This window comes from Pongo abelii, chromosome 6 (assembly GCF_028885655.2).
Source record: "Pongo abelii isolate AG06213 chromosome 6, NHGRI_mPonAbe1-v2.0_pri, whole genome shotgun sequence".
In the NCBI taxonomy this organism is placed as follows: domain Eukaryota; kingdom Metazoa; phylum Chordata; class Mammalia; order Primates; family Hominidae; genus Pongo; species Pongo abelii.
In genome coordinates this window covers 53,104,290-53,118,156 of record NC_071991.2, presented here as the reverse complement: position 1 = coordinate 53,118,156, position 13,867 = coordinate 53,104,290, and the positions used below count along the sequence as shown (strand labels likewise).

The window sequence follows — 13,867 nt, the reverse complement described above, 5'->3', positions numbered from 1 at the left end:
GAAAATTAACAAAGTTGGATTTAAACTTCACATTAGACCAAATGGACCTAATAGACACAGAACATTTTATCCAACAGCTACAGAACACAAATTTTTCTCATAAACACAAAGAACATTTTCCAGCCTAGACCATATGTTAGGACACAAAATAAGTCTCAAAAAATTAAAAATCAAAATAATATCAAGTGTCTTCTCAGATCACAGTAAAATAAAACTAGAAATCAATAACAAGAGGAAATTTGGAAACTGTACAAATACATGGAAATTAAACATGTTCCTGATTCACCATTGGATTAAGAAAGAATCCAAGGAGAAAATAAAAACATTTTTAAAGCAAACGAAAATCTAAACATACCAAATGCTATGGAATACTGCAAAAGCAGTGCTAAAAGGGAAATTTTAGCAATAAGTGTGTACATCCAAAAAGTAGAAAAATTCCAAATAAACAACCTAACACTGCACCTCAATGAAAAAGAAAGCAATATCAAACCAAACTTAAATTAGTAAAAAAAAGAAATAATGAAGATCAGAGCAGAATTAAATTAAATAGAGACTAACAAAACAATGCAATGGAGCAATGAAATGAGAAAAGTTGTTTTTTTGAAAAGACAAACAAAATAACGAAATTGCTAGCTAGACTAACAAAGAAAAAAGAGAAGATCCAAATAAACAACATCAGAAGTGAAAAGGGAGATATTACAACTGATACCACAGAAATACAAAAGGTCATCAGAGACTATTATGAACAACTATGTACTAACAAACTGGAAAACTTAGAGGAAATGGATAAGTTCCTGGACACATACAACTTACCAAAATTGAATCATGAAGAAATTGAAAACCTGGACAGACCAATAACGAGTAATGAGTTTGAATCAGTAATACAAATTCTCCTGAAAAAGAGAAGTCTAGGACCAGATGGCTTCACTATCAAATTCCTCCAAACTTTCAAAGAAGGACTAACATCAGTTCTCCTCAAACTATTCCAAAAAATTGAGGGGCAATTTCTCCTTCTCCCTAACTAATTCTACAATGCCAGCATTTCCCTGATACCAAAACTGGACAAGGATGCAACAACAATAAAACGAAACTACAGGCCACTATCCTTGATGAACATAGATGAAAAATCCTCAACAAAATACTAGCAAACTGAATCCGCAGCACATCAAAAAGATTATACACCATGATTGAGTAGGATTTATCCCAGGGATACAAGGATAGTTCAACATATGCAAATCAATAAACGTGATACGTCACATATCAAGAGAATGAAAGACAAAAACCATATGATAGTCTCAATAGATGCAGAAAAACATTCAATAAAATTCAATATCCCTTCATGATAAAAACTCTCAACAAACTAGGAATTGAAAGAACATATATCAATATAATAAAGATCATATATAAAAACACACAGTTAACTTCATACTGAATGGGGACATTTTGAAAGGCTTTCCTCTAAGAACTGGAGCAATATGAATATCTCCACTTTTACCACTCCATTCAACATAGTACTTGAAGTCTTAGCCAGAGCAATCAGGCAAAGGAAAGATATAAAGGGCATCAAAATTGGAAAAGATTAAGTCAAATTTTCTCTCTTTGCAGGCAATATAATCTTATATCTAGAAAAAGCTAAAGACTCCACAAAAAAGGTCTTAGATCTGATGAATTCAGTAAAGTTGCAGGATACAAAATCAACATACAAAAATCAGTACCAGCTGGGCACAGTGGCTCACACCTGTAATCCTAGCATTTTGGGAGGCTGATTGCTTGAGGCCAGTAGTTCAAGATCAGCCTGGGCAACATAATGCAATCCTATCCCTATATTTAAAAAATAAAATAAAATAAAAGTTTAAAAAGTCAGTAGTGTTTCTATACGTGAACAATGAACTAGCCAAAAAAGGAAATCAAGAAAGCAATATCATTTATAATAGCTACCAAAAAAAAAATACCTAGGAATAAATTTACCCAAGGAGGCACAAGAACTCTCTAAGGAAAACTACAAAACAATGATGAAAGAAATTGAAGAGGGCACAAATAAATGGAAAGATACCCCATGCTCATGGATCAGAAGAATTAATATTGTTAAAATGACCATGCTGCCCAAAGTAATTTACATATTTAATGCAATCCCTATCAAAATAACAATGTCATTTTTCACAGAAATAGAAAAAATATATAGGGAGCCCCTGAAGAGCCCAAATAGCCAAAGCAATGCTGAGCAAAAAGAACAAAGCTGGAGGCATCACACTACATAAATTCAAAATATGTTACAAGGCTATAGTAACCAAAACAGCATGGTATTATTATAAAAACAGACACACAGTTCAATGGAATAGAATAAGAAACCCATAAATAAATCCACATATTTGCAGCTAACTGATTTTTGACAAAGGCACCAAAAACTTACAGAAAGGACCCCTTCTTCAAGAAATAACTCTGGGAAAATTGAATATCCATATATAGAAGAATAAAACTAGACATCCGTCTCTCATCATATACAAAAATCAACTCAAAATGTATCACGGACTTAAACATAATACTCAAAACTATAAAACTACAAGAGAATAAAACACTTCAGGAAATTGGTCTAGGCAAAGATTTTATGGCTAAGACCTCAAAAACACAGGCAATAAAAACAAAAATAGACAAATGGGACTATATTAAACTAAAAATCTTCTGCACAGGAAGCAACAGAGGGAAGAGACAACCTGTTAAATAGGAGAAGTATCTGCAAAATATTCATCTGACAAATGACTAATAGCCAAAATGTACAGGAAACTCAAACAACTTGTTAAAAATAACAAATAATCCCATTAAAAAGTGGGCAAAGATATAAATAGACATTTCTCAAATGAAGACATATAATGGACAATGGGTACATGAAAAAAGTGCTCATTACCACTAATCATCAGGGAAATGAAAATCAAAAGCACAATGAGATATCATCTTACCCCAGTAAGAATGGCTATTATGGTTAAAAAAAAAAAAAAAAAAAGAAAAAAAAGATGCTGGTGAGGATGTAGAGAAAAGGGAACACTTCTACAATGTTGGTGGGAATGTAAATTAGTACAGTCACTATGGAAAACAGTGTTGGGATTTCTCAAATAAAAAAAAATTCTAAAAGTAGAACTACCATGCAATCCAGCAATCTCACTACTGGGTATTTATTAAAAAAAAAAAAAAAAAAAAAAAGCAAGAAAGAAATCAGTGTATCAAAGAGATATCTGCACCCTCATGTTTATTGCAGTACTATTCACAATAGCTAAGATATAGAATCAAGCTAAGTGTCCACCAACGGATGAATGGATAAAGAAAACTTGGTATACAACCAGAATGGAATACTATTCAGCCATAAAAAGAATGAAATCATGTCATTTGCAGCAACATGGATAGAATTGGAAGTTATTACATTAAGTGAAATAATCCAAGCATGGAAAGACAAATAGCACATGTTCTCACTCACATGTGGGAACTAAAAAGGTTGATCTTACGCAGTTAGAGAGTAGAATGATAGATACTGGAGGCTGGGATGTGTGTGGGGGTATAGGAGGTTGGTGATAAAGAGGGATTGGTTAATGGGTACCAACATACAGTTAGATAGAAGGATTAAAGTCTAATATTCAGTAGCAGAGTAGGGTGACTACAGTTAACAAGAACGTATTGTGCATTTCAAAATAGCTAGAAGAGAGGACTTGAAATGTTCCCAACACATAGAAATGATAAATAATGCAGGTAATGGACACCCCAAAAACCCTGTCTTGATCATTACATAGTCTATGTGTGTAAAAAAATATCACATGTACCCTATAAATATATACAACATTTGTACCAATAAAAAAATAGATACCTCTCCAAATACACAGTCCCTAGGAGAAAATAAAGAACCACCTCTCCGGAGAAATCAATATGTTGTACAGAAAAAGACTTGTGTTTTCCAGAGGCTCATCCCTTTGATGAGGGAAGTCAGAGGAGCTTGATACCATAGATGTTGGCAGATGACTACATCAACTCCCTGAGGATCTGACCCCACCTCGAGAGTCTACAGTATTAGAAGGCTATAGGGAGGTGAACACTGGAAACGATTCAAGTTCTTTATGTAAAGTTGAAGAATTAATTTGAAGCATGAATGGCTGGGAAACACCAATGACCTGTCACAGATGATAAGTGATAGTATTTGTCTGAATGAGCCAAATGGTGGGAAAAAAAAAGGTTTACAGAGACAGCAGATGCTCACTCTGTCTCCATTACTGCCCCTCTGACAGCGTTGGTCGATAGGACACAAAGTCATGTGGAAATGAGACCTTTGGGCAGAGCCTGAAAGGGAGCTTGGTTATTACAGGCTTTGGGTTGTACTTCCAGGAAGACTGGAATCTAAATGGGTCTCTCCCGTCTCTCCCATGCCGCTGAGACCCACCAAGGGCGCAATCAAAATCACCCTCCACAGAGGAATTCACAGCAGTGGCTATCCGAAGAATGCTTCCTCAGTCGCCTGGAGCAGTTTTCATTCTGCATATTAAAAGAGTCTGAAACCAAAAGTCATATGAGGATAAACATATGCATGTAGTTTATTTATTTTTCTTTTTAAAGAGGTACTGACCTTGAAACGGCTGATCAGATCATAGCGTGTGAGTAGTTCATAGAAAATAAATTTCAGTGCATGATCCCCACTGGCCTCATTGAGGGAAAAGACGTCAAAGGACCACTTGTCCACATCCTGCAGGACAGGGTGGAGAGAAAGAACACATTAGCCCACAGTCACTTACACACCTACCAATCTCCTCACTTTCAAGTCTGCCTGCAGCCCTCACTGGAGATTTCACAGTGTGACACTCAAAGAGACTTTCCACTCTCTAACTTTTTCCAATCTGGCTAGTCTACATAGTATCTACTGTTAAAAAAATTAAATAGTCTTATTACTAATAAAAATAACCATAATTTATTGAGTACCTACTGTATGACAGGCATTATGGTTGATGATAAATATGTAAATTATCCTGAAAACAACTCTAAATTATAGATATTCGTCACATTTTATGGATAAGAAAACTGATAAATTACCTAATTTCCCTAACACCCAAGGTGCGTAAGCACTGGAGATACAGGCAGGGCCAGAACACAAACATAGGTTGGATGCCTAAGATCAGTTGCTTTCCATTAAGCCCTGCAGCTGCTACTGTTTAATTCACTACAGCCTATGGTGCTTCTCTTCTCTGAACTTCTTTCCAATCCCTTGACACTATCCAATGACTTCCTCTAAGTTTACAGTTAAGAATGTTAACTCATTCAGAAGTGTTCAGAAACATGCATGATGTAGAACACAAAACAATATGCCACATCAATCTAAACTGCTGAGCTAAAACCAAAAAGAAAGCATTCATTTCTTATGACAGAAAAATGCTACCATTTCTGGAGTCACTAGTCTGGGATCTTGTCCTCAAATCTGTTAGTCACTTTACTGAAAAATAGTAAAAGGAAAAACTAAACTGAACACACACCTTATATACCATCCCTGAAGTTCAAAGTCTTTGCCTGTAAATAGCTACTCCAAAATATATGTAAATACAGTCTGTTGAGCTTTGGCTTATTGTAACCAACTTCTTGTGGATGTAGTAAACCAAGATTTGTTTAAGCAATGGTTAAAGCAACAGTCATTTGGTTTTTCACGGCACCAAGATCTCACTTCCCGTGGTTAAGTGAAGCATATTCACTTGAGCTTGACAGCAAGGATTCACATGAGACCACACTGCCTACAGGCAAGGTGTCAGATGGTACACTGGTAGAGACCTTGGTTCTCATGAGTGACTCTCACCCCAGCCCTCACTGAATTCCAACATAATCCATCCATCCCAATTTTGTTCCTGACCAAACATTCCAACTGTCAAATTCATCCCAAGGCCATCAAGGGTCTCCCTCCTGGAGGCTAATAAACTGTTTTCAGGGAAAACAGAATTGTATATAGGAAAATCAAACTTTTCCGGAGGGGTTTAAATTGAATTCCTCCAATTCACACTTAGTGGTAACCTCACTTAAGTCTTCAATAACTGCCCCTCCATTAAAATAACCAAAGAAATAGTGACAGGCACATTTCTGTGAGCACATTTTCTGTGCTAGGCACAGTGTGAGTGTTTACATGCATTTGCAAAACCTCGCAAGTCTAGAGATAGGTGTTACTTTCTCCGGTTTTATAGATGGCAACCTCAGAGAGATTAATTGAAATGTCTAGCACCATAAGGTAGCAGAACCAGGTAATAACCTCACTAACGACCCTTAATGATCTCACTGCCAACAGATGAAATTGTAAATGCCATGAATATGTGCTGTGACCCAGGCCTCATCCCTTTAATATCCCACTAGGTTCCAGGCTATAGACAGCAAGGACACTTAAGATTAACCCAAGACCTAAAGCTTTACCTTGGTTACTATCATTGGCACTGCCATGAGTCACATACATTGTCTTATCTTTAGTCCTAAGGAAAAAGTCACTGACAACTCAGTAGGTTGGAAAACGCTGTGTCACTTCTGACAATTTTTAATCCTAGTGTCCAGAAAGGAAAGGGCTCTCTATCACTAGAAATAAAGAGATTATCATGATAAAAAGCCAAGATTTATTTGAATATCAGGACTTAGAGAACAAAGAGGATGAGCAAATAGAGAGAGTGAGATGGATGTCCTCTTTGGTCCCTCATGTTAGGGAAGGCTTAGCTGTAATCCTCAGTCTAATGTTCTTCAGAACCAGTTGAGGGGCTTAGCCAAAATATGGATCCTCCAGTGGTGACTCCAGAGAATCCTGGTGTGGGGCCTGGAATCCGCATTTTTAACAAGTACCCAGTTTAACTGCCTTCAACCATTCTTCCTCATTCACCAAATTTTGCCCAAGGACACTTCCTGTAGAGAAATTGCAGGAACTTCCTGTTAGTCTAACACAAAGGAAGCGAGAACCTCCTCATCTCCTCCCACTTTGAGCCTGGAGTCTTTCCAAGGTGTCACTTCCTGAGTCACAAAACAGATGTCCTTCCAAAGAAGAGCACACAGCTACATTCCATTAGGCTAATCTCAGAAGACTAGAGGTAGAACACCTCAAGTTAGAAGTTTACATCTATACATATATATATAATGGAAAAAGCAAAAATAACACAATGCAACATGTTTCAAATTTAGAGACTGGTTCATTACTATATTACTTAAATATCATCTTATGTCGTGTTCTTATGTTAACCACAAAGGTTAACATGACAGCAGCATAAGGGTTATTTTAGGGAATTGTATTCTCTCAGTCTTTAGGGAAAATTTCTGTAATAAGAGAAAACAGTAATGATTCCATATGAACTTCTGGCAATGAAGTGGAAATAATCTTTTTTCTAACATGTAGTACATAAAGAAAGAAACAAAAGAGTCTATATCTGTGATCGCTCCAACTCATTGCAAATAAAATCAGCCTCTGGAGAAGTGGAAAAAACATTACATTGTAAAAAGCTTTGAACTTCCCCAGTAAACAGGGGACACAGTCAAGAGAAATAGCAGCTTTAGCTTTAATGCACATATCAACAATATATGTGAGGAGAAGTAGCAATTTATTTAGAAAACTAGTAGGTCTTCCTTATCTGAATAATCTAAGTACCTGTCCCCTCAGACAACATGTGTGCATCTGAGAATTTCTTTTCGCTAAGTATAAAATAACAATTCATGCACATCACAGTTTGTTCCAATTCTTTCTCAGTTATTCTGCATAGAAAAGAGGCTTCAATTTGGAAGAAACATTTTCATAAATGTCTTGGTACCAGTATACCCTCTTGTATTTATGTTCCTGATAAAGGAAAAAATTAAAGACAATAAAGATGCTTTTAATGTTTCTAAGAGTTTGATTGAATGTTCAGGTTCAATTATGAAAATTAATACAACTTCATAGTGGACGTTAAGAAATATCAGATTTCCTGAAGTGATTTCACTGATTAAAATGGGAAATATCACTGTACATTACACTGATGTATTGGGCATCAGATTAGGGGTTAAAGAGGAATGGGAGAAAAGACACATCTTCTTGCTGGGTCCTTCCTGAGTATCCTTCCTGCTTTTAAGATTAGGTAAGAAGAGACAGAAAGGGTAGAGACAAAGGAGAAATGAGAATCTGTGTATATATGGTCTCTCAAATTCAGCTAGTAAATGTCTCCGAGACAAGAGAAAGGCCTATGAATATATAATCAAGATTGTCCCAAGGGGCTCTTTCTTGACATTAAATTAATCAAGAAGCACTCCCCACCCCCTAATTCCATGAATAGGTAATTTAGCTTCTGAAAATATCACATTTTTCAGGTTTTGGAGAAAGAAAACAATGGCTTTAGCAAAGGTCAAAATGCTACAATGTCCCTAAGCACATGGCCCAAGTCCATACATAGACAACATGTGATGTCAACAAACTCAGTGATCTTGGGCTACAGGATCAGCAACACATTGGAATCCAGAAGCCAAATCAAGTTTAGCAAATCTCAAATACCCTCAGACCAATGCCTTCAGGAATGCATCTGCTTTGGGGCTCCTGGAGATATTCTATACAATTCCAAGAACTTGCCTGATTAGAGGTAATTCTGCAGGATGTAGCCCATTTAAACTCAAACATTTGTATGACTTCCAAGGGAACATTTGGCTCAGTGAGAGTCTTTGGAAAACAATGGGCTATATAGATGGGACAAGGGCTCTCGGGCCATAAGTTCATGCAGTAAAACATTACTAAGAGCTTACCATGTGCTGAAAACTCTGATATCAAACATTAGCTCTGTCTCTAATTAACTCTTTTTTTAAATCTTGCTGAGTCTTGGTTTCTTCATCTATAAAATGGACTTGGAGTAGGTAATCAGATAATGGGACAATTACAAATACTGAAGATCCTCCTAATGTTGAATACTTATAGCCATAACATACTTGATCTCGTATGGCAAAATCAGATAAATCTCATAATGACAGATCACTGTATAAAACTTAAACTACTCTACAGTACTAGAAAGAAATGAAACCCACACAGAGTTCGATTGTTTTTAAATTGGGAAGATGAAGGGTGAAAAGACAGTGATACTGTTAGAACAAATAATAAAAAGATAATGAAAGAATAAAGTCAGGAATAACTGGAAAAGTAACTGTAAATGAAAGCCTCTAATCTTATAACAAATTTAACTCTACTTTTTATTAGGTACCATGTACACTGTAAAATCTTTTCACTCGTATTACCTTTAATGCCTCAATAACAGCTGGTGGATAGCTCAGTCCAACCATGTTTGATGTCCGTCTATACATTCTGAAAAGTCAAAAGGGAAAAATGCAACATGATATCTTACAAAGTAGGATTTGTAAACCACAGACTCATACCAAGTATTGACAAATAATGAGAAGTCAAGTGGGGTGATCCAAAGAACCTAAAATTCATTTTTTGACATTTTTAATATTCACTCAGGTGGTCTAAGTGTTAAATTCGAGAGAAATTAAAGCAATCCCAAACATATGAACCGTTGGGGGAAAAAAACCTAACTCTATAGGCCCCAGACTGGAAATTAAATTATTAAATGGGTCACTTCTTCTGCCAGAGTGAATTATAGTACAGAATAGACAGTAAGCAGTGTAGTAATTTAACCTGAATGAAGAACTCCTATAGGTAACCCATTTAGAATAGCTTGTTCTTTAGAACTGTCAAAAACAAGAAGGAAAAATGTCCCAGGTAATCTTTAAACTTACCATGGTGTTTCTAAAATGTATAATTACACGATAAGGATTATAGGAAGAATATATCTATTTCTGGAATCTATTGCTGGGTAAGGGGGTCAATTTGATTTCAAAGAGTAAAATAGCTAATAAAACTGAAGTGCCCTGGGGGCTTCAAACCACTGAAATGAACTGTCTTCCCTGGGTCAGCAACCGCAAAGCATCCCAGATCTGTTCCAAACTGAGACATCATCCACCTATTTCAAAAGATGATAGATGAGATGATTTACTGCTTTAAAAATTAGAGACTGACCTCAAACTAAATCTTCTCTGGTAAACAAAAAAATTCTGAGCAAAAGTAAAAGCTTTTCCTAATGATGCTACAGAGATTAAAATAGATATGTTTTTGCCATTTCTCATTCAAGACTATCTGTTTCTACCCACAATTTTCAGTATTTATAAAGATAGGAAAACCACATTAAAGCAAAGCTTCCAGTTATTGGAAACGTGTTGCTTTGGCTGCTTTAGTCACTAAATGACAATGAATGACATCTTCACCTCTCCACAAATATCCCAGCCTGCACTGCGTGAACGATGCTCTTGAACCGGGGCTTCTCCTCGCTCCTCCTGAGCATCATCCCCATCTGCCGCGTGAAGGTGGAGGCCAGCCAGTCTCGGACCTCAGAAGGCACAGCATCTGACTGAATGTCACTGAGCTCATCCTCTGTATCCAGGAGTCTCCTGAAACACAAGAAACGGAATCAGCACACTGAGATTAAATCTGAAGTTGGAGCTCTCTGTTCAAAGCAACTGCTCCTCTCTGCCTCACCTGCATGTTAGGTGCAAAGAAACCAAATTAAATTGGCCACAAAAAATACAGTGCCTTTTTGGTAAGGCTTACGTAAGCTCGCCATGTGTGTTTCGTGATGGTCTTGGCTTCCACTGATATTTCAGGATGGTTCTCTCAACCAGACTGGACAAAGGAACTGGTCCATTGTACCCAGAAGCACTCTGTGGCATTTGAGTGAAATTTAAACCTTCTATTTAAAAATGCCTTCACAGGGAGCCTTGTATTATTTAATAGATGGATCATGTGACATTATTTTGTTTAAAAATATAAATGGATACTTAGAGACTTCGCAAAGTATTTACCAAATCACAGCAACCCAGTCCTCTGAAGTAGTGATCCTAAGTGATGACAATCAATATTCTTTCTAGTTTGATAGGTTGCTACCAAAATTTAAATGTCTAAATTCAAGGAAAATTTTCAAAATAATGCAGTTCTTTATTTGCGCACAATGATTTAATCATCTAACAGCTGTGTTTTGCTGATTTTTCAAACTTGTTCATAGGTCAGACCACTAGAATCGAACACAAAGAGCAATGTTAAAATAAAACCTAAAATAGCATGTCAAATTTACAGTAAACCCAATTAAAAATTAGCAGTAAAAGTAGCTGCCAATGTAAAGGTGTTTGGATTTTTTTTTTCCTTTAGACTTACCAATTGGGGTGGGGGTAAGTGGAGGAAACATAACATTTGGAAAAAAGCTATGATATCGAATTTCCTTAAATTAGAAACCAAGTGTGTCAGCAAAATAATAGTAATAGTAAACCATACAAATCTTAGATTACTGTAAAATACTTTCAGATTGGAATTTGGCAAATAAAAGTAAGACATCACAAACACTGACAGAGAAGCCTGTCTAAATTAGGGAAAAAAAATACACACCTTTCATATTCAACATTTCAACATTTTTCAAAAGAAATGCAACTTTGTAACCTTCAAACATATGTAGTAACTGAAACCGCTTTAATACGTTTAGATAATTCAAGTGGAATAAACCTGCTAAGTAAATCAGCGACATACATAAGACTGAAGAGGGAATGCTGGGTGCTTAAGAGAACACAAGCTTCTTGATCACTTCAGGAGCCTCCATTTACTAATGGACATTATGAATTAAAACATAAACACAATTTTTAGACTAACACTAACAACATACAATAATTACAATGGAGCTCTATATCTGATTTTTAAAATCTTAGTGGATTTTTAAAAATCAGTTTTTCTCCTCTTTCGTGATCTCACTTCCTTGTCATGGTGGCCATATGAGATTTGTTCTATTAGCTCCTTTTATAGATGAGGAGGTACAGAGAGTAAGTGACTTGTCCACATCTATCCTCTTTGTTTGTGGAAACTAAAACTCAAAGATGAGTAATTTGAATGTCACCCCATTCCTGGCATGGGGGACAATGTCAGAAAAGCCATTTAAGAGAAAATTTACCATCACTATACTAATGTCTTTTGTTATTTTTAGCTTACCTTGTTTCATCAATATACACAGATTCAAGCACTGTGGCTGCATATTCCAAATTCTTCTTAAGATCTACCACTGAAGCTTCCCCTCTCTCTAATTGTTTGACCAAAGACCGCAATCTAGAAAAATAAAAAGACATAATTTCATTAGAATAGAGGAAACAAAGAATAATCCTACAACTATGGTGATATATTTTACAGTCATCGAATATTCTCACTTATTCTGATACATCTGAAAGGAAAATAATTATAGGACCAAAGGAGCAAGTAATAAAATAAATGTATACATTTTTGCCATTGTGAAGTAAGAAGAAAGAATTTCTCTCCAACCAGGCACTGACCATACTTTCTAGCTAGCTTTTAGCTTTATGAATCCTAAATTATCAATGATTTTGCTTTTTCTCAAATTTTCAACTTTTTTGTTCTATGTTGATGTAGTAAAGCCTGACCAGCAGCAAAATCACCAAATACCTCTTGAGATTCTGCTCTGTTGAAGGCACTTGGTCCAGCAGTGGCCCCAGATAATGGCAGCCCCATGACCCAGGCATGTCCCAAGACAGATGAAAACATTTAAACCACTGAGAACCACAAGAGGGCTACAGAAGGAATAGATGAAAGTAAATTGTTTTACTGGACAGAAAAAATCACTCTGAGAGGAGATAAATACCCTAGTTAAAAAAAAAAAGAAAATATGAGGATTGATTTTAAACCGAGGAACTCCAGACTATACAAGAGAGGCAATAAAACATGTTTTTTCTGTCATTTATATGAACATTATCTGCACAGAGGACTTAGTATTCATGAGAACAATAAAATGACTACAGATGATCAACATGCGGTAACTGAGAATACTGTAAATACCACAGAGATTTGGAGATTGGGCAACTCTCCAGGCTGTTTGATAACCAGCAATGAAAAGAGTAGAGACCTTGAAGACAAAATGGGGTTTGAAGCTCACTTCATAACTTATTAGCTGTGCAACCCTAGGTAAGTTATGTAACATCTTTGAGTGTTATCTTAATGAAGAGCGAAGTATGAAATTTCTAAAGTTGACCTGAAGATTAAATGAAATTGATATAGAGTATGTGACTCATGGTTGTTCTTTGAAAAGGCAATTGTTATAACTATTGTCATTATTCAATGACTTTGATCACCACAGATAACCAAATGAGAAAAATTCTAGCAAGATATTTAAAATGATTGTCAAATCTCCACTTCCTGTTGGTATATGCAATCTGTTCTCACCTTCCTGACATCAAAATATCCTCAAATAGTTTGCCTTCATGGCAAGGTATAAACTACTCCCTTCCTGATTTGCATGAAAATGACCCACAATAAAGAAAGAGAAAAAATCTTGGATCAACCTTAAAAAGTAGGCAAGAGGGTCAACCATAAAAAAATTTCCAGGAATTTCAATGATATAAAATACAAATAACATTAGATTCAGGCAGTCTCTACTTGAATTATGAATCTGCAATATATCAAAGGAAAATATGAAAAGGAAATCAGCAGAGGCCCCTGCAGGCTTGGAGGTGAAGGTCAGCCTTGGAAATGCCATTAGCAGCACTGGGAAGAGTTCTGAATTTCAGAGGCAGCACGGGACAGGGAGTTGGCAGGGAAGGGCTTGCCAGTCACTCACACAGAAGGGATAGCCAGCCTGCCAAAGAATGGGGAGACAGCAGCAGGGAGCCCTGACTGCTGTTCCAAATAAGGATTGGAAGCTCTTTAGCAAAACACATTCCTGGCTAAGTCTGCCTCCAGCTCTGACTCTCACCTCAAGGTGCTCAGCCACCCCCTAGGCTGTTTGGACTCTCAAATGACAAAATGAGAGTAAAATTAAACTTTTTAAAGTTTAGTCTCAAA

General features: G+C 36.3%; 1 protein-coding gene across 10 annotated transcripts in view; it reads right to left on the bottom strand.

Annotated features, from left to right (window-relative positions):
* PDE1C (phosphodiesterase 1C) overlaps positions 1–13,867 on the bottom strand; it is a 558,870-nt gene that overhangs the window by 119,854 nt on the left and 425,149 nt on the right. For all 10 annotated transcript variants that reach the window (XM_054558853.1, XM_024249266.2, XM_054558851.2 and 7 more), the window contains 4 exon segments: positions 12,011–12,124; positions 10,249–10,431; positions 9,223–9,289; positions 4,601–4,717 (listed from right to left, as the gene is read on the bottom strand). In XM_054558853.1, the coding sequence (XP_054414828.1) occupies positions 4,601–4,717; positions 9,223–9,289; positions 10,249–10,431; positions 12,011–12,124 (481 nt within the window).